We start from the raw sequence: 19864 nt of genomic DNA, 5'->3' as shown, positions 1-19864 counted from the left end.
AGTATACTGATAACTGTGGTCATACACCCCCCAACTCCCTCTCCCTGATAAGGAGCGCCCTTCTCCACTCCCACACCTGAGCAAAACCTTGGCACGCCCACATCGCAGCACAGATTAAAATGTATATCTTGTCATCCCTGAGTCTGGAGGCTGCCATGCCCGTGACCTTTTTGATGAAATGCCAGCCAATGCAAATTCCGTACAGGATTTATATTCTAGCAGCTTGGATGTCTGGATTACAGCTCTGGATGGTCGTGCCATGAGAGCTGCTCAGATTTTTACAGAGCAGGAGAAATCCTTCAGCACTCCAAGGGGGGCTGAAAATACCAGGAGCACAGTGGGGGGAGACACAAAAATAACACACTTCTATTTTTAAAAAACGTTGGGTGACAACAGCACAAAAGGAAGAAGAAAAACAAGGAGAGGTTTTTTTAAGTTCACCCTGTGTGTCGTCTTTGTCAGAGGAGCCCAAATTAGGAGCCCCGTCTGGGCGGAAAGCACAGAGGAGAACAAACCAATAAGCTTTGCAGAAATCACACAGCAGCATGACATTCACAGGCAGTTTTATCATAATCTTTATAGTAATCTCACAGAGAGCACTCAGCCAGCCCAGACTGCATCCAGACAGACAAGGGTGTATATGTGTAGGGATACAAATACGACTCACATTAACATACGCACAATCACAGCACACAAAAGGTACACAGCTGTGCAGACATAACTTTATGAGTATGGTGTCAGCAATCCACGGACCTGCAATGTTCATCTATTTCTGTGTTCTTCAACCGTGCTTGTTTTGCATTTACAGGGGGCATTATTTCGTTTTTATTGTTAAAAAATATATAATATTTTGAATTTTTCAATGTTTTGTTTTTGAATTCTTAAAAATCCACAAAATAGGTTAAAACATGTTTTTTTCTTTTGATACACTGGGGAGACATCAGTTTCGACACCGACTTAATTAAATGTATAAGGTATGGCCAGGCACATCCGCTACACATTAAAGCGGAACAACAATCGAAATACTTTGTGTGATACAAAGGAGGTTGCTGGTAGAGACCAACCCACAGCTAAGTATCGCCTGACTTAGTTCCTCTCAGATCTACTAAACCTTTTTAACATCTTTTAACAAGACAAAAAATGTCTGGGAAAAACACAACTTAAAATTGCACAAGCCTCATACAGTGATGTTCTGAACCAAAAGAGATTATCACCAAAAGACTGCAGCTCTAGGGAGCTTTTATGGCACATTTACTATTTGCTGCCCACTGCACACTGCTTGCCACTACCTGCCCAACACCAAACAGCAAAAAATTCAGCAAGTAGCTAGTAAACTAAATGAAAGTGAAGCATTAGATGTTGGAGACAAACGGAGCTAAAAGGAAATGTAAATACTGGATTACAAACATTCATCCGGTGGACCCAAATAACTTGAATGGGATGCTGGATGTGGACACACGCAGCTGTTCACGAAACATATTCACCATAACTTTATAAAGACGATATAATAATAGTCTTCAATCGGCATTACAACATGGCCACAACTGTTCTCAACTACTGAATATGTACAGCTATCTGCTTCAGTGTGCACTCTCAACAACAAGCCTGATGAAAATGACAAACATCATTCCTCAGCACACTCATTCTTCCACCGAGGCTTTAATGCACAAACACAAACATTCACGTCTTCTACGGCATAAATGGTTGCATGATGGTGACTTGGAGAAATTTTCTATACAAGATTTTAAAAACATGTTAAGCTTATTTGGATTTCTTGACTCTACTGCTGCTGCAGTCTTATGACTACAGCACAAACCATTTTAATCTTTTGAAATGTTGCAGTGATCCCATTTTTTCCCCCATACATACAGCCAAGACACTGGCCTGCTCATCTTTAGCTATTTGTATAATAATTACAGTGCAGATTTAATAACGTACTAACATTTTGTTTCAAAAGTTAAATTCAGGTCAATATATATATTTTTTTATAATTTCTAGAAATACTACACTCATAAGTGTGGGGTGGGTTTTTTTCTCCATCTTAAACCTTTGTAATTGAAATCATTATTTTTGCTCAGTCAGATCTACTTAAACATATTTTTATGTGAACTGCATCAAACCTGCAGGTCAGGGCTTTTAATAAATAAAATAAAAAGAGCTTAATTTATGAAAGGAGAAGGAGAGTGACTCACTCTTTGCATAATTTCTATGTCACTGCATATTTTCACCATTTAATGAGAATGTCTTCTTTTTTTCCCCCTTCTTTTTCCACAGGCTGAGTAAATGTAGCTTGAGTTGTTTGGCCATCTTAATACTTTTACATAAGCGGTTTGTGTCTCTGGCCCTCGACACTTCCCCACATGTTGGAGCATTGCTAAGGCCCAAGACCATTATGCAATGTCCATATGCGATGCGTGTGCGTGCCAGATGGAGGGACACATGCCACTCACAAATCTGTGCGGAGATTGCGGAGAGAGGGAGGGCAAGAGATTGACAGGCCGAGGGAAGAGAATCAGTGTGTGCACATGCCCTCCCTGCTTATAATCTGGATCATCAGGGTACATGCAGTGACATGGAGAGGCAAACTAAACATTTTTTTTTACATATTAAATTTTTGCATGAAACAAAAGCCTGTTGTCCTTGCTGCAGGGGTTTTTCTTTTCAAGAGACGGTCAAGGGAAACAATGCAAGTTGAGGAATGAGAGAACAGCTCAGCTTAGACACTGAAATAAAGTATGTCCCTCCCTGTTGAATGCCACCACAACATGTTCTTATTCTTGTTTCTAGGCTATTGAGTTCACATTCTGCAATAACACTTATAGAGTTTTTTTAAAGGCAGATTCTGAGTCAGTATCTGCCAAAAAGTTGCCTGCTCTGGAGCAGTTTGAACATCTTGCTTAAGGACAATTTGACGTGTGGACAGGAGTAGATGAACCAACAATAGAGCCATAACTGGGGAGACGACTCAATTAACTAAGTCACAGACTCCACTCAATTATATTCAGGTGTACACCTTTTTTACGCTTGAAAGAAGCATCTTAGGTTTTAGACGTTCACATTGACAGAATACAGTGAAATTAATATATAAAATGCGAAGTTGGCAGCGAAGAGTAGGATATCAAAATGATAAACAAACACAATAAATAAAATGAATAAAAAAATGCAAATGGCGGAAACTGTGCAACATTTTTTTCACCCAATTTACAGTTGCCAGTTTGATGATCTAATATAATAGCTCTGCAGTAAATGGCACCTACATAAAGGTTATACTGTTCCGTTTTTTGTTTTTTTGTTTTAGAGATATGATGATTCAACCATTTGATCATTTTATACGGACAGGTAGTTTGTGGGGCTGTAGAATTGGACTGCGTTATACTCTCAGGTGTTTCTAATATTTTGTCCACCCCATTTATAGTGGAGGGTAGGTCAAACAACAGAAACACCTCTCTGCATAATTCAATACAATACAACAGCAACACAAACTACATCCTCCAATGTGACATTACATTTAAATCATCACTTATCTAAAAGAATTTCAACAAATATTGAACATTATAACCTTTATGCGGGTCAGGCTTAATGCAGGACTGTTGTATTAGACAGCATTAGTTTTAGCTAGGTGGACCTAATAAACTTACAAATAAGTGTATATTTAGGTAGGATAGACTAAATATTAGAAACCCTCTATGATATTTGATAAATAAAAATGCTACATAAAAACAGTCTGAACAAATCTGATCCATCGAAAACTGAACCTAACATCCATACTGTTTTAGGCTGTATTTTAGTGAGCTCCACTACAGTAAAGCTAGTTTACTTTACACGTCTGGAGTTATTTTGATACTCAAAATAAGTTGCACCTCTGGAAACCAAATTCGCCTGCCCAACCTGCTGTCTGCTAGCCGGTACCAACACACACTGAATAAACAACAGCTTTCTAGCTGCAGCAGGCTGAAAACTCACCTCTTCAGTCAGTACTACCCGGAGCCTTCCTCGTAGCACTTATTCGATCAGTTCGCTGCACTTATTGAATTCGTATCTGTTTACTGCACTTATCCTATTCGTAGTAGTTTGTAGCACTTATTATATTCGTATTAGTCTGTTGCAATTATTGTTTTCGTAGTAATCTGCCTCTGCACTATACTTTTGCTCTGGTTTATGCTTTAAGATGCTTGTTTAAGAAAGGAGATGCACTTATGACTTCTGGTGACTAGTAGTTCTCTTGAATACCTATGTTGAATACACTTCCTGTAAGTCGCTTTGGATAAAAGCGTCTGCTAATGACTGTAATGTAATGTAATGTAATGTAATATAATACAATGCAAACCCAGTCCCACTCTGTGTCCCTGTATTTACACAATGCATGCATGAACACAGAGAAGACACACACACACACACACACACACACACACACACACACACACACACACACACACACACACACACACACAATCAATAAGGCCTGCACACTGTAGGTCATATTTGGAGGTCGGCTCAAAGTAACCTGATACAGGTGCAAATGGAAGACTGCTGCTCTTAAGAGAAAATAAAACTGTTGTTTATCAGTTTAACCCAATAATACTGTGTGTGGCTGAGGTATAATGCCCTAATATGGTAATGAGGACGACGAAACACGGTGAAAACATGTCGACATTCACTTGAAACAATACACGATCCACTTACCAGGTGAGACTGTTCCCTGTTTGTATGTGACCAGAGCAGATTAACCCGAAAAGTAAAGATAGGAGTGAAAGATGCAGAGGACGACGAGGATTTCAACGGGACGAAGTTCTGTTGAGTATTTCAGTTTCGTCTGGCACAAAATAAAGCCACTTCCTTGTTCTCGCAGGTAAGTGGGCGTGTCTTACAGACTGCAGGTGTGACAGTAGTTTCAACATGTGACTCCCTTTGGGTGCGGAAGGTGGTGACGTTCTGGTGACGTCACCCAGTCACTCAGTTTACTATCGACTAATCAAATAGTAAAAGAAAAAATCTGAACAGAAATCATTAACTGACCAGGTAAATGCAGGTATTCGAGTCTTCTGTATGAACAGACATACAGAAGGTAATTACTGCTTTTGATCCAAAACTAAATGGAAATCTGTAGTTAACCCCATTAACAAATGACTTAATGGGGCTGGCCAAAAACTGATATATTAGTTGAAAAAAATGAAAAATAACTATAACAACAAAATCTAATTAAAATACCAAAACAAAAATCAACATCAATAAAAATAGAAATGAAAAAAAAACAACAATGTCATGTTGAAATTAGCAATAAATGAATAAATGAAACACTGGTGTTATGACTTCTTCGACAAAATGTTAACGTTTTCACATGTGAACTGTGTTTCACAGATTGAGGAACACAAGTCTCATGTAAATGGTTATAATGCATTACATAATTGATATCTAGCTGTATAAATGAAACAAAAAAAGATAAACTGTCAATAACCCATTCAGGATACAGTTATTTAATTTATTGATCCTAAAATGGGCAAGACAATGTTCTAATCCATACATAAAAAGGCAATTTTTTCTTTCTTTTCCCCTCAGTTTCTCAACTTGATTTTTTCTAACCAATCTCTTTGAATACCAACGCAAATACTCACTGATACTGACAGCAATATTCATTAACCAAGTGTTGCCACATGGGGACACATTTACTCTATTGTTTGCTTTTACTCATAGAGTATACAAAGACATGGTACTAAAGCAACGGCGGGCTGGAAATTTGATGCTCGTCTGACTGGTTTAACCTGTTCAGGTTAAGACCCTGGACCACAGTAAGCCCAGTAAGAGCTGGTAACACCATGCAAACCAGACCAGACCAAACCAGCCACTGTATCATCTAGTGAATTTTAGCAAACATTGTGGTACATCTGATGAAATAAGATGGATGAAAGGACAAATAAATACATTAAATGAAATCCCTGAACCATTTCTTCAGTAATATAAATACATTTTACGTTTCACCAAATGTAAATTCGCAACTTAACTGCGACTACTTCAAATGAACGTATACTTTTTTAAATTTCCACCTCTTGCAGATGTTTTGATACAAGTCAGATTAACCTAAATCCTCTAAACCTGCAGTGTTGACACTGTAAAGCCACCAGTTGGTGAAGACGTTCATAGGACATTACTGCACACCAGATATTAAATTGAATAAATTGGTCATTTTATCAAGCAGTCGGCCTGTAAACCAAAGAGATCTCATGTGATCAACAGTTTGCAGTAGTGGAAAGGGCACACATGGAGAAATGCAAAGTACAGGCAAACCTTACATTCACCACCTGCTGTATCCTCCTTATAGAGTATATGATTGGATAGTTTTTGCGCCCCCTTGTGTTTAAATAAAAATATGGCAACTTATGTGGATGTTTCAAAGTAGTTATAAATACTTCAGTGATTTATTCTACTATTAAGATGTTAAATATACATGTACACTCAATTTAAATTCTCAAAAAGAATGAAGATAAAAGAAGATAAAATATGAATTTATTTCACAGATACAAGTTCAAAGTATTGCTATAATACAGTTGTGGGCCTAAAATCACACAAAAGCACAGATTTTCAAACATTTGAAGGTAAAAGAAGACAGTTGATAAAAGTACAATATAGTCATTATTTAACTCCAGGATTCAAAACAGCTTAAAGCAGGCATTAGTTTTAATAAATCCAAGTGAAGATGAAATGTACATTCTCTAGAGTAATGACAGGAACGCAGCAGATTCTACATGTTTAAAAATAGAACAAATTCATATTTGTATATTATAAAATGTATTTATTCTTTGATGCAAATTGGGATTCCAAAATCAGTTATACATAAAGTTTATAAGGATATTAACTCTATTTCACTCATGCATATTTGAATGACAGGTGAATCTTTCATTCAGATTCCTGACGCCTGAATGATCTCATCGCATATCTATGTAATTTAATAATTTAAAAATAACAGCATTATTTTTCCCTGTAGCTCATTCAGTTACAGGACATCTATTTTCTCAGGAACCAGCCGCAGAGAACATTTGAACATTTGCACAGAAATTCAGACATCCAAGAGTGGAGGTCAAACTCAATTTTCTTTGTTAGCACTGTTGTTAAATTAGCAGCAAAGTGCAAATAACAAGAGAGGAAATGGCATCATAGTGTTTTATATTAATACAGTGGTTCAGTGATCTTAACACACAGAAACACAGACTGTATCCCCATCTATTATTGATTTCTAATAAAGAACCTGTGATTTGGCACATGTACTTTGACTAAAAAAGGAAAGTCATAGAGGCACAAGGTGATGCTCACAGTGGTGAAACTGACATCAACATGTTACTGCTTGTAGCTTGTCACATTTACACTGTTGTGAGGTCCTGATGTCTCGACACCGTGGGACCGGGAGGTCAAAGGTTAGAAGTCCAGGTGGCTCCTCACTAGAAAAAAAAGAAAGGTTATTAGTTTCCTTTGTCATTTAGGTAACAAAGGACAACAGTTGGTGTTAAGACTCAAACTAATTAACACCAGAACATTTACAAACTAGATACAGATGGATTACTGAACGTGCCTATGCAGAATGTTTGAAGTGACATTATTATATCTATTAGTCAAACAATTAAATTCAAACAAAATGTTTTTTGGGATGATTTACCAGCCCAATTATTCAAAGCAAAGAAATTGGATTGGGTGTGCATCTAATCCCGGTTGTGTAAATGTGCAGAACAAAAGTAGCATGCAAAACAAAAAGAGAGGTATTCTGCCTCCTGACAAGCAATCAGGGCTCAGCTCAGGTTCAGGTTGAGTCTTTAAATGTGATTTATAGAGAAATATCTATTTCCATGCGTGACATATGTTGCAAGAGATGCAATGCTGAGTGGGAAGAGGTAAAGGGACAATGAAAATATGTTACACTAGCCTGGCATGCTAATGGTTAGTAATAGATGATATAAAGCAAAAATATAGCTTATGGCTTGGATCAGGTTCTGGTCTAAAATGTGTCTGCAGGGTTAAGCAGGCTGGGTTCAGGCCCCAGTTTAAGCTCTGTGCAGAAGTCCCATCTGGACAATTAAATATTCGATGACCCCTAATGAAGGCCACAAGATGAAACATACTGCTGTAACAATAAAGCATTTGATGGAGATTTTTTATCATTATTTTTTCCCTTCAGGCTTTATGGTCTCCATAGACAGTCAGCATCATTGTCAAAGGGAACATCAAATATATTTTAGTGATATTTTAGTTTATGAAATAAATTGTTGATTTCCAGACCTAGCTTAAATAACTGAAAATCTGTTGCTGCCTGAGAGGAATGAAACACATATTCTGATATTTAAAACACAAAGACAGCTTTGGTAAATGGTCAGCAGGAATGGAAAGTGTTTGTAATTAGTGATTGATTGGGTAAAAAGTGCTAAAACACTGTTATGGTCCTTTTTGGTTAAAGGTTAAAAACAGCTGAGAACCAGTTAAAAATAAGAGTCAAGAAGACAAATGGCTGTCAGAGAAGTCCAAGGCCTTGATTTCCCTTTCACTCTCACTTTGCTGTAGTTTTTGTCACGGGTTTTCAGATCAGATTAACTCCAACATCTGCAGGCTTAGAAGAAATGCTTAATGTGGGCTGAAGAACCGCTTCATTTAAGCCTGAATGAGGATTTGGTGGTTATGTAAGAGAAGTACTGTAGAAAAGGGGATTCATAGATTTTTCTCAGGCTGACACAGACTTAAGGACTAAGGGGCGGAGGGGTGAGGAGGTTGCTTGGCTGAGTCATGCAGTATTGACGTCATAGGATGCCAGTGGGGTCTCTAGTACCCAAGTGCTACCACCACCAAAGAAGGAGGTTCCAGGAAGATGTGACAAATCGCATGTGCATGCTGTGATAGCGGCAAGAGATCACTCAGTGTCTTCTGCTGATGCAAGTGTGAGTCATCATCAGGACCCCTGTGCTTTTTGTTTACGCAGAAGCAGAAACAGTGTTTTTTTTTCCAAAAGAGAAGATCAATTAATAAATCAATAGAACAGTCCATTGATGTAATTGGCTGCTTACAGTTCATGGATGCTGGTACACAAACGACTGATCAACTGCAGCTGGGTCCCCTGGGTGAGTCTGTGTGACGCTGAAAATGCAGAGACACCCAGTGACCCCTGGATTCATCATGAATGATGTTCCCAAATACACCAGTGCAACAAAGTATACGCCCACTGTCTTCATTATTATACCAGAATATACAAGAATATTGTTGTAATATTACAAGAAAAGTTAGTATTAGTATTATTAGAATGAGTTTGGAAAAAAAGTCTCAATATGTTAAAAAATCCATTTGATAATTGTATTGTAAGTCAACAGGTGAGAGCAGTCAAAAAGAGGGAGGAGCTAATACTCCACCAATAAATACCTCATTATTCACCCCAAACAAAAGAATATAAATCATATCAGATCATATCTAAATATCATCATATAAAGTCTGGGAATTTAGTAAAATGCGCTCTTTTGCTTTCTTGCACAGATATAAGGATATTGATAGCCAGCAGCTAGGTAGCTAGGGTTGCAAAATAAATATTGATTAATGCCATGTCATTAAAATCATTTCGTACCAAGTAGACGTCCAGGTCAGAGTCTGACTGGCTCCCGCTGAGAGACGGCAGAGGATCGTCCAGAGCGATCGTTGAACTGGAGGCTCTCCGGGCTTCACTGCAACAGAAAAATGCACAGGAATATTCAGTAGTGTCAAGATGTAAATGAGCACGCTACAATTTAAATCTCTGCTTTATAGCTCCACTTTGATCACATTTGACTTGTAAGGAAAATGTAAACATACAGTAAGTCATGTGAAACGACTAATGCAGTGTTTTCCCTCAACTTTAGTCACCCTTAAGATGAATGAAGGAAAACAATCAAACCGGAATTTCAGAATAAGATTGTTTTACTGAATTACACAAAAAGTAAGTCCACACAGATTCTCTTCATTCATATATATTATTTTCATTTTGTATTCATTTTGACCAAATGACCCCTTTGCAAGAAAAATAAAAAAATTCCTCCATATGTGTAAAAACAAATGTACTTTCCTATTGCACATCTTTTAATATTGTCACTGCTCAGTTCAATAGTGGTTGTCAGCCTTTTGTGAGTGTGAAGCAATCAAACAATCTCAACTTTTGTGAATTCTTGGAATACAGAACTTAAATCTTAAAGCTGCAAGTGTAAAGTACCTGTTTTCAATGTCCTCTTCATCGTTTCCGGTGGGCTTGAAAGAAACTCTCGGAAGGAGATCTGGTTGCTTGGAGGAACTGTAAACTGTATCAAGCAAATCATCAATAAGTAAATCAAACAAATCATGCCTCCCCTAAAACATAACAAAAATCTTTACTATATCATTTTAAATGCATTTCTTACGCTTACAGTTTCCATCCAGGTTGTCCAAGCTCTGGGCCTTCTTCTCTTCCTTCTTCTCTTCCTTCAGTGGGGACAGAAACTCCTGAGAGGCAGACTTTGCCGTGTAGAAGGAACTCCTCTTCCTCTTTGAAGATGCTCCCCTTAAAGCTGAGGGACACAAAGAAGGAGTGAATTTAAAAATGATGCTGACTAATCTCACACTTCATGCAGCATGAAGAATACAGGAGTTATGTTAGCTCAGCGACTTACGTTGATTCTTTTTGAATACAGTCGTGCCCATGAAATTCAAAAATCTGTCCGCATAAAAATTGGGCCTGTGAACCGACACCGTGTCCTGAGAAGCAAAGAATGCCGTCAGATACACACACGTACATAAATATACACAATAAGGAGGAGGATGTGCAGTAACGTACCCCATCATGTACAAGAGCTTTCCAGGAGTGTTCCACCTTCTTCATGAACCTTGAAGATTTAATAATAAATAGTTATTTTATCACCTGTTTAATAATTGTCATCATACATATGCTGTGTGTGTATGGGGCCTTGGGGCACACAGTGGGTGAGCCAACAGAATACATTTTCACTGTAAAATTGAAATCAATTGATACATTTGATACATAAACGGAAACTTTATATGTTTAGGCGAAGATATAAAAATCTGTGAGACGGGATATGACAGGCTTCCACAAAAAAAGTAAATAGAATTTTGTAAAAAAAAGCTACAAATTAAAAGTTTAAAAAAAGCTTTTATTTATTTGCATCCAAATAAATAAATGTCTCCGTGAACTTGAGAGAATAAATAAAGACTAAAAGTGTGTAAATTGTGAGCTCACCTGTAGGACTGAAGGATGTCGATGATTCCTAAAAAGATGAGAAGATTCTCATCTTTATGTTTGGCAGGAATTCCACCCAATCTGAAAAAAAGAAAGGTGTTTTAATAAATATCAGAAACGTCATGGACCTTTTTCTCGGTTTGGGAAAATAGTTAACAGTACACAATTCATAAAGCTTTAAAAGGTTGGCATAATCATATAAAAAAAAATTCTATCAGCAGGAAAATTTGGATCTGATTAACTATTGTGGCAAATTTCTGAACAGTGAGCCTTTTTTCATTGGAGAGCAGTTTGTGTAAGAGGACAGAAAGAAAGCAGAAGAAGAGATTTTTAAAGATTTTTTAATCATTTTTAAAATGATAGAGAGACCATAGGAATAAAGACAGACCTCATACAAACTTAAACTACAGTTAAATGTTTGGAAAGTTGTTTTAGTATATAACTTCACTTCACACTATTAAACACTCCTTTCCATATGTTTGTAAGCATGTAAGCAGACCGTTACCAAAAGATAGCTTTCAGGTAGCTGCATAAAGAACTGAGAATTGTGACGTTAAAAAAAAGTATTTTTCTGTATTACGTGCCCCCAAAAAATCAAAGAGAAATTGTGTTTACAAAGAAAAAAATGCTCACGTGTCGTCATCAGCCCCGGGTTCAGGGGCCTTCGCGTTACCCTGAATGGACTCAAGGGCGGTGGAGTAGAGGACCTTCTGTCCCTTCCTGCTGTCACATCGGCTTTCTCTGCCCAGCCGCTTCCGGTCTGAAACGTGAATCCCCAACAGGAGACTGTAGTCCATGATCTTAAAGCTCTCAAGGACCTACCGAGAGACGGAAAGTGGATGTAAGCAACAGTAAAAAACCTGACCGTCTTGCGCATATGTCAGCAGCGCAGAAGATTGTAGGTCAGAATAGACGGAAAAGCATGCTGGCAAACTGAAAAATGCAACAGGATGCTGAAGGACATCCTGTTTTTTTTGGCATTCTGCATTTGACATACTATGTTTTGGGGCATACTGAATTTTTTTCTGCCATACAAAATAGTATGGTAGTATTGATATTGGAATGCCCAGAAGGTGTGGGATACAGCTTATCAAGCATGACCTCTGACCTCCATGTAATAAAGAGCAAGACAAAAGAGAATTTCCCTAAAGCGGTAAATGTTCTCAATCTGTCATTATTCTGGGATTTTATGTCACCTTCTAGGTATTCGTGGAAGTCTTTTGCCCAGAGATATTATCACAGAGAAAGATATTATAAACACATACATGTACATTTTTTAAGCACCCACTGTAAACATTCCTTAAACAAGCTTAATAATGACCTGTCCCACATCTAAGCTGGTCCCAATTATAGAGGCTAAACCTTGATCTGCAAAACCAAAGTACAGTTCAACATAATCCTCAATCCCTCTGACTAAACATCGATGTCATGAAGTAACTCCTGTAAACAAAGAGGCCTTTACTTTCCCTCGTGTTACCTAATGCAGTAACTGAGGTCATGCAAAGAGGCCCAATAAGAGCATGCTACACCCTAGACAGGCCACTTCGGGCTCCAGAGTCCAGCTGCACAGCCTGTTTGTACGAGTCAGGTGCTTGGCTCCATTGGCCGTTAATCCTTCATCAAATGGCCTCTGTTGTTTTACACTAATGAAATAACAGGCAGGCGCTAATGAGGCCATCATAACAACTCATGGTTGCGTAATGTTATCTGAGGGGCGGAGCGGAGGCCTGATCACTGAGCTTTCCTTTTGGACTCTTTGTGATAATCTTGTACTAAGACACAATAATGTACAAATGCTGCAGTGACACATTCAATAACCACCCATACTAAATTCAATTTCTTGTGGTGACAACAATCAGGATCATCCAAACGTGCACATCTGCAGCAGTCAATTCCCCTAGCCAGCAGTGGGAAAGAGTTTACAGTAGCTAACTAATTATTTAGCTGGATTTCCAGAAGATAAACTATCTCCATTTTGTAAGCTATATGGCCTTTCTATTAGAGTCACCTTCCGGGCACAATGTTTACTCTGTTGCAAGATATCTCAAAACAGGCAGAATTTCCTGAATTTCTCTGATGATATTCCTGCTCCCCTTAGGATAAACACTTTCGATTTCTATGACCTTAAGAGAGTACCACTAGCACCACTTCCATATGTGGTTTGTTCTGTCCAACAATATATTATAATAGACTAAAATGAGTATTTAGCTTTTAGACTTTTAGATCTTTGAAACAAATTTTAGAAATTTTATTATTCATGATTTGGGCTGTGAAATGAATGAAGGATCATAAAATGATGAATAAATGAACATGCAAAAATGATCCCTCCAGCAGTGACAAACGAATTCTGAGATACTCTGCACTGAAATATGATAACCCTTTGAACAGAACAGACGTTACCTAAAAAGCCAACATCATGACCTACTGCTAATAGATATAAGATCATAATGTGAACTAACCCGACAGTCCCTCTGCAGGGTCTTCATCAGGGCGCTGTAGGTGTCCGGGTCGAAGTGCAGGCCCTCGTGCATCTCCTGGAAGTCCAGGTCTTTGAACGTGGGCGAGGATTTGATGCGCTCTTTGCGTGAGGCGCGTCGTTTGTACGAGGAACCCTTCAGGTCGTACTTGTAGTGCATCTTCATGGCACGCGGCAGCACGTTGTTCATCACCACCACACGGACGGTGATGCCGCTGCACTGGATGCAGTAAAGGCCGTAGAACTTGGGCAGCAAAGTCCTCTTGTTCTGATTCAGATTCTACAAAAACAATAACAAAGATAAAAAACCTTTATTTTTACAGGATAACATGTTAAATAGATACATAGAGACATTAATGATTCTATAGTTTTACTTGTATCAAGTCAAGACATCATTGAAGTCAAATGAAAGTTGATCATTATTTTAAAATCTGTAGGTAGGAGGAAAAGTTGAGGATTTTTACATTTACATTGACCGCAAGCAGCTTTTGGAGATAAACTCTTTGTCAATAATGCTACCAGTGATAGCAATGCCTTGACAATTAGTACTGTGCAATAAGAACAAGACGCACCTGCCATGTATATTACTGCTGCTGCTATCATGCTATTCCATTTATCGACAGTTGACGGTGCTATCACACAAAGGACTGTAGTAATGTGCAAACAAGTGGTAGGAACAAGGTTAAACTACGGAAGCATATTGCTGGCACGCAACAAGTTATTGTTATAGAATAACATTTTTAAATTATAGTGTGATAATTTATATTCTTATAACATAGAACGTTTGAAGTTATACATGGTCTCGGGCGGAGGTGGACTCCCCATAATGTGATTTATATCCTGGAGCCTTCTGTGCCACAGGGCACCTTTATGTCCAACATTTTACAAAAATATACACTGGTGTGCATATAAACAGAGAGAGTTTGTGTTTGAGGGAGAAGCTCACCATGTAGTAACCAGGAAGAAGCTTCTGCAGGAACTCGGCCTCTTTGTGCTGCACCGTCTTAATGATGAACTCATCATCGCTGGTCAGGTAGAACCAGGAACTGCTGGCGCCGGGGTTGGACAGCTCGATCAGTGGCTCATTACACATGGAGTACTGAAATTCAAAAACAGCAGTGTTAGCATAAGAAAACGTTGCAATCGAATCAAGTGAAACTTCCGCCACATCGTGTTGAAATAGAATGATGATGCGAAAATTTCCACACTGACCAGATAGTCGTCTGGTTTGATGCCAAACAGCTCTCTGAAGTAGCGAAAGGCCAGCGGTGCGTACGTTTTCAGACGGAAATCTGGGTAGTGATGTGCTGGAGTCAGGTTGCTGCCCTCACTGGAGAAGAGAAAAATGTGTGTATGTCAGGAAAATAACAACGCACAATAACAAAACCAGTAGCTGTTTGCAACATACAGGCCTTTTTCACAGAAGATATTTTCACATGGCACTGTAGGCGAAGTGTGCAAAGTTGTAAATAATATGATTAATGTTGGCAGATTTCCATTCAGCTGCTTCAGTTTCAGGGTCCTGCTATTGTTCATGCTGGCTCACTTTCACATTGTCAGGGCTTACTGGGACACTTGTATAGGACAGAGCCATTGTTAATGGTATTAGTAACAACTATGCTTGACGTCAAAATGCATGCTGTGAAATAGACCTATTGTGAAATGTGTGGTTTTCTATCAAGCCACAGCTTGTAAACTTCCAAAGAAGTGACTACCCTTTTTTTCTTGATAATATTGCATTTAATAGATCAGATAGTAGCTTAATAATCTCCTGAAAAGGAACCTGTAAAATTAGGCATTACAAAGTATTTGTTTAGGTTAACAGTTATTTCAGTTTGTCTATTTCCTTTTGTAAAGGTAAAAATTGCTCTTTCAGGGGCTTGAATTCTGTTGGAAATCATATAAAGATACGTAGGCAACCATGTTTCAATTCTTTCAGCCGTACAAACACAACAACTTCCCCCTCCTTTTCACTGTGGTAAACCAAAGGATAGATATTTCAAAACTTCACCAAATACAAGACTCTCTGAATGTCTAGACACCACTGGAGGGAAAAAATAATACATCATTTTATAATTTGCATGAACTGCTCCTTTATGTTTATTAAAGTTATGGTGGGCGATGTATTTTAAAAACATTATTTGTTGAAATTCTCCTTACATCCTGACAGCAATCAATAAATCTAATGCTCGGGGGAAAAAAATTGCCTACAGGTGACACTGAATTAACAGCTGTACAGCATGTTTTTTCGGTTGAATCATTTAAAAAATCTAGTGTACTAATGTTACCTACCCAAACTTTAATCCGAATTTAACTTTGATTATGTGCATTAACTTAATGTCAACAATAAAAATGTGTCAAAATGAGAGGCCTACCTGGGCAGGAAAACGCTCTCCACCACGGAGAAGTCCTGCATGAGAACATCCCGATCTGGTTTAGAGCTGAGGTTTCCCACAGCATAACCAATACCCAGCTGAATGGCTCCTTTTAGGGCAGCTGCTGTGGGCTAAATGAGATGAAGAAAACAAATTTGTTTAAAAAAAATCAACTACTTCTTCTATTGACAACTCCCTAACATTTCACCAAATCCTATTGTAATCTGTGGAATAGTTTTCAGCAGCGCTAGCAGTGTGGCTTATGGGATGGTTGCATTGCCTTAAAATATTTATCAGAAATTCAACATATAACAGGCTATATGTTCACACTACAAGCGTCAAAAGCCAGCTACATTGTTGTCAAGTCGCCGTTACAATGTTGCTCAAAGTTGATTTGTAACCTGTCAAGCTACAAACTGCCTACAAACTGAGAAATTTCGGGCGTCAGTTTGTAGCTTCATGTCATCCGCTTCCATTGAAAATGACTTGTAGCTTGTTGCTGTGTTGCTCAAAGTGTGAGCCCAATATAAGTCATTGGGATCCAGCCTCTAGGCACAATGACACAATTCAATGTTGGGCCTTATTTATAGTTGTTGAGATGTTCAGTCTGGTGAAAAGTGGTGGATTGACCAACAAACTCACATTGACATCCCTAGAACAAATCAAAAAACATATCTCATAATTAATCAATTATTTTATTAATAAAGAATCAAATGTTTTGATGGTAATAATTCTACAACAAGCCCCTGATAACCACAAAAGAAAAGTACTTTAATGTGGAAACAATTTGACAAAAGCATGAGGTACCTTATATAGTTTTACTATATACAAAAATGTACAGAACAATAAAATAAAACATTTTTCTTTGATCAGGTATGGTGTTGCTTTTTGGAGCTCTCATACGAAGAAATGGAATCATTTTACCCATCATATCTCTGAACAAAAAATGTAACTTTCCTGTCTTAAAGTACAAAATATTGTTTTTAAGAGATAGATGAGTCCTGTGTAACACACTGTAATATTTTGTTCTTATAAGTGTGTTTGAATGACTTTACATAATTATTTTTAGTTTTGATAACAGCAATGATTCTGTAACAGGACACTGTCTTTAAAACAGTGGATGTTTGAGATCTTTCCTTCCTTTGAAAGCATTACATGGAATAATAATGAGGTCTGCTTACCTTTTTATGATCCTTTGATGCTTTAGAGGGTTTGGTTCCTCTACCTTCACTGTCTGTGGTGGAGGTTGACATATTTTCCACAGAGAGAACTTGATTAGAGGGAAGCTCGGCAGTCCTTCCTCTAACTGTGAGGTTGACTTCCTATTTTCCTCTCAATGATGAACGACCAGATGCAGTAATTCACCTCGAATTGGCTTTACAGAAACTGCATCTCCCAGGTGCACCTGTCCTGTATAGGTGAGGTAGAGAGAAGAGGAATTACACGGTGTGCAGCATTTGCATGAATTTCAGTGCAGAGCACCCTTCACCTAGTGAAACCTGCTCTGCTTCGACTGATTACCTAAGGGCATTAGCATTTCAGTTTTTAAAACAATCTCTGATACAGTTTTCTTTAGAACACATATGACTTACAGAGCCTTTAACCATACAGACCTCTCTGTCCGAGGCACTGCTGAGTTCTAAGGGACCGCCAGTGTTTGTTCAGTCTTTAACTCAAGAATCCCTCCCAACAACCCCTGATCCTCATTAAGAAGGATTGGAAAACCATTACATTTCAAATTCCCCTGTTTTATAACAGTAAGCAGAAAGGGCTCAGTGCTTTGTTGCTTACGTATGTGACCCTCAACTTCCTAAACAAGCCAGGAGTGATACGGAGACGGCAGCAACAAATAGTTGACAGCTACAGTACTTCGTGAAGGAGTTGTTTGGGAATTGCTGCTGCAGAAATATTGCTGAAAAAAATGTGTTCATGAAATTGAAAACATTTCCTCTTGCAACGGGATCGATTAAATGTTCGTGAATGTAAAGAACTCATGTAAATGAACTTTAACTACAGTTTGTCAAAATTTCTTTAATTTAGCATTTTAGAAGCTCGAACACGGTTTATATAAATGATTACTCATGTTATGGATTAATAAAAACAAACACTACTACAAAGATGGCTTGGAATTAGAAATCAGTAATTCGAAGGCTCTACAGAGGCCAAATCAGTGTCCAACATGCTTTAAATTGGTCATTAAAACAAAACCAGATCCTAACAGACAAGCCCCTGTTTATTTTTAATAATACTGCCTCAGGAAGTGGAATGGGGGTCTGACCCAGGGAAAATGAAACTGTTACATGAGGTTCATGATGAGAAGGTGCGTTTCGCCTAGCACTTTGAGTTAGAAGGCTAAAGAGAACACGAAACCTGCTAAAGTTTAATCTTTTTAATAAACAGACTTTGTGAAAAGTGGTTAGTGTGAATGGAATTAATTATATGTACGTAGAGGCTTTGACAGTTCATTTCAGGTTTCCTCTGTAGCACTATACATATTGAAATCACAAAGAATGACGTAAGAGCTCAACGTGGCTGAAAACATGTGAGCATAAGAGCATTAGTATTCCTTCAGCATATTAGAAAGATTAAATGTATGGCTTTCCGTTCAAAACAATGACACAAAAATATATTCTTAGTCCACTAATTGCTGATAAATAACTCTAATAAGACTGCTAAATAATACTGAATAAGGTACAAGAAAAGCATTTCATTTTTAACTCATCCTCAGTGGAGACAACAGTCTTAAATTTTAATCTAAACTTAATATGAATTTAACTTTATATTAATAAACTTTAATTATGAAACGTTATAATAATCATATTGATCATTCCATCATTCAGGATAGCTCAGACTTAATATAATAGACACTTCGCACTATATTGCAATACAGTTCAACAGAACCACATACAGCCTCCAAAAGGACTGTAAAGGTAAATCATCACCTTTAAAACATAAGAACCCTTAACATTTTGAACATCATGGCCATCATAGAGTAGGGTTTATCATACGGCTGTTGAAAATTCCAATAGTTTTTGTGAAAGGCTGTAGTGTATATGTGACTCAGGTGAACTCAGGTAAATGTTTAAACCACACTCTGTCGACATGCACACTGCAGCTCTTTTGCATACATGTAAAAGTCGACAACCCCTTCGAGCTTATTGCCGACATTTTACTTTCTCTCTCTGACATTAAGGGAAGTGGAGCCCTTTATTCTCCTGTGTTTCTATCATCAGTTCATTTTTCTCCTAAACTACACACAAACGGCCTATACAGGCTGCCTGACACTATAATGATTATAAGTATTCACATTAACAGGAAATAAACCATTATATTCCCACAGCTTAGGGTTAAGCAGACAAAAGTAAAACAGGTGGCTCCATCCTCACTTTATGACAAAGTTGGCAGGAAGAATAAAAATGCTCAGTAGAAATGAACTCTCTGCATTCTTACCTTCACAGGCATTTCCAGATGATGAAGTGAAGATTGCAGGTCAGTGAGATGATATGCCGATGTGAACTCTGTGACGGACTGACTGACTGTGTTGAGTTGGGGAGCAAAGTGCTGCAGCAAATGTAGAGCATCCTCACCACTTCCTTCCTCTCTCTCTCTCTGTCAGACTCTGTCTCTCTCCACCTATCCGTTGTATTATTCCTCAGAAGCTACATGAGTCAGACTGAGCTGTAGTTGTTAAAATTGCTTAACAGTTGTCTGTGGGAGAAAAATGATAGTAAGACCAGATGCCGTTTTCCTGACCTTTTTATTCTGTTTATGATGCTATACTTCTTTAATTCT

At 38.0% G+C, this 19864-nt stretch overlaps 2 protein-coding genes across 4 annotated transcripts in view; both read right to left on the bottom strand.

Moving 5' to 3' along the window:
- tjp2a (tight junction protein 2a (zona occludens 2)) overlaps nucleotides 1–4765 on the bottom strand; it is a 34575-nt gene extending 29810 nt beyond the window's left edge. Inside the window, exon 1 of the mRNA XM_054612118.1 lies at nucleotides 4684–4765. The gene's annotated coding sequence lies outside the window, so the exon portion shown is untranslated. The remainder of the gene's footprint in view (nucleotides 1–4683) is intronic.
- Nucleotides 4766–6519: 1754 nt separating this feature from the next.
- On the bottom strand, nucleotides 6520–19601 carry pip5k1ba (phosphatidylinositol-4-phosphate 5-kinase, type I, beta a). 3 transcript variants are annotated; one of them, XM_054612390.1, is made up of 15 exons: nucleotides 19523–19601; nucleotides 17254–17482; nucleotides 16073–16203; nucleotides 14910–15027; nucleotides 14644–14796; nucleotides 13681–13977; nucleotides 11855–12039; nucleotides 11222–11302; nucleotides 10802–10850; nucleotides 10638–10722; nucleotides 10389–10535; nucleotides 10205–10289; nucleotides 9587–9683; nucleotides 9039–9108; nucleotides 6520–7430 (listed from the first exon to the last, which is right to left on the bottom strand). In XM_054612390.1, exons 2-14 carry the CDS (start codon nucleotides 17323–17325, stop codon nucleotides 9070–9072), a joined length of 1539 nt encoding a protein of 512 aa, XP_054468365.1. In that variant the 5' UTR covers nucleotides 17326–17482; nucleotides 19523–19601; the 3' UTR covers nucleotides 6520–7430; nucleotides 9039–9069. The 3 variants fall into 3 exon arrangements, with proteins under 3 accessions (XP_054468365.1, XP_054468367.1, XP_054468368.1); XM_054612392.1 differs by having other exon boundaries at nucleotides 10395–10535; XM_054612393.1 differs by lacking the exon at nucleotides 9039–9108.
- Between the last annotated feature and the right edge of the window lie 263 nt (nucleotides 19602–19864).

The sequence above is a fragment of the Anoplopoma fimbria genome, chromosome 14 (genome assembly GCF_027596085.1).
Source record: "Anoplopoma fimbria isolate UVic2021 breed Golden Eagle Sablefish chromosome 14, Afim_UVic_2022, whole genome shotgun sequence".
Lineage (NCBI taxonomy): Eukaryota > Metazoa > Chordata > Actinopteri > Perciformes > Anoplopomatidae > Anoplopoma > Anoplopoma fimbria.
The sequence above is the reverse complement of the archived record's forward strand: the minus strand, read 5'-3'. Positions and strand labels throughout refer to the sequence as shown.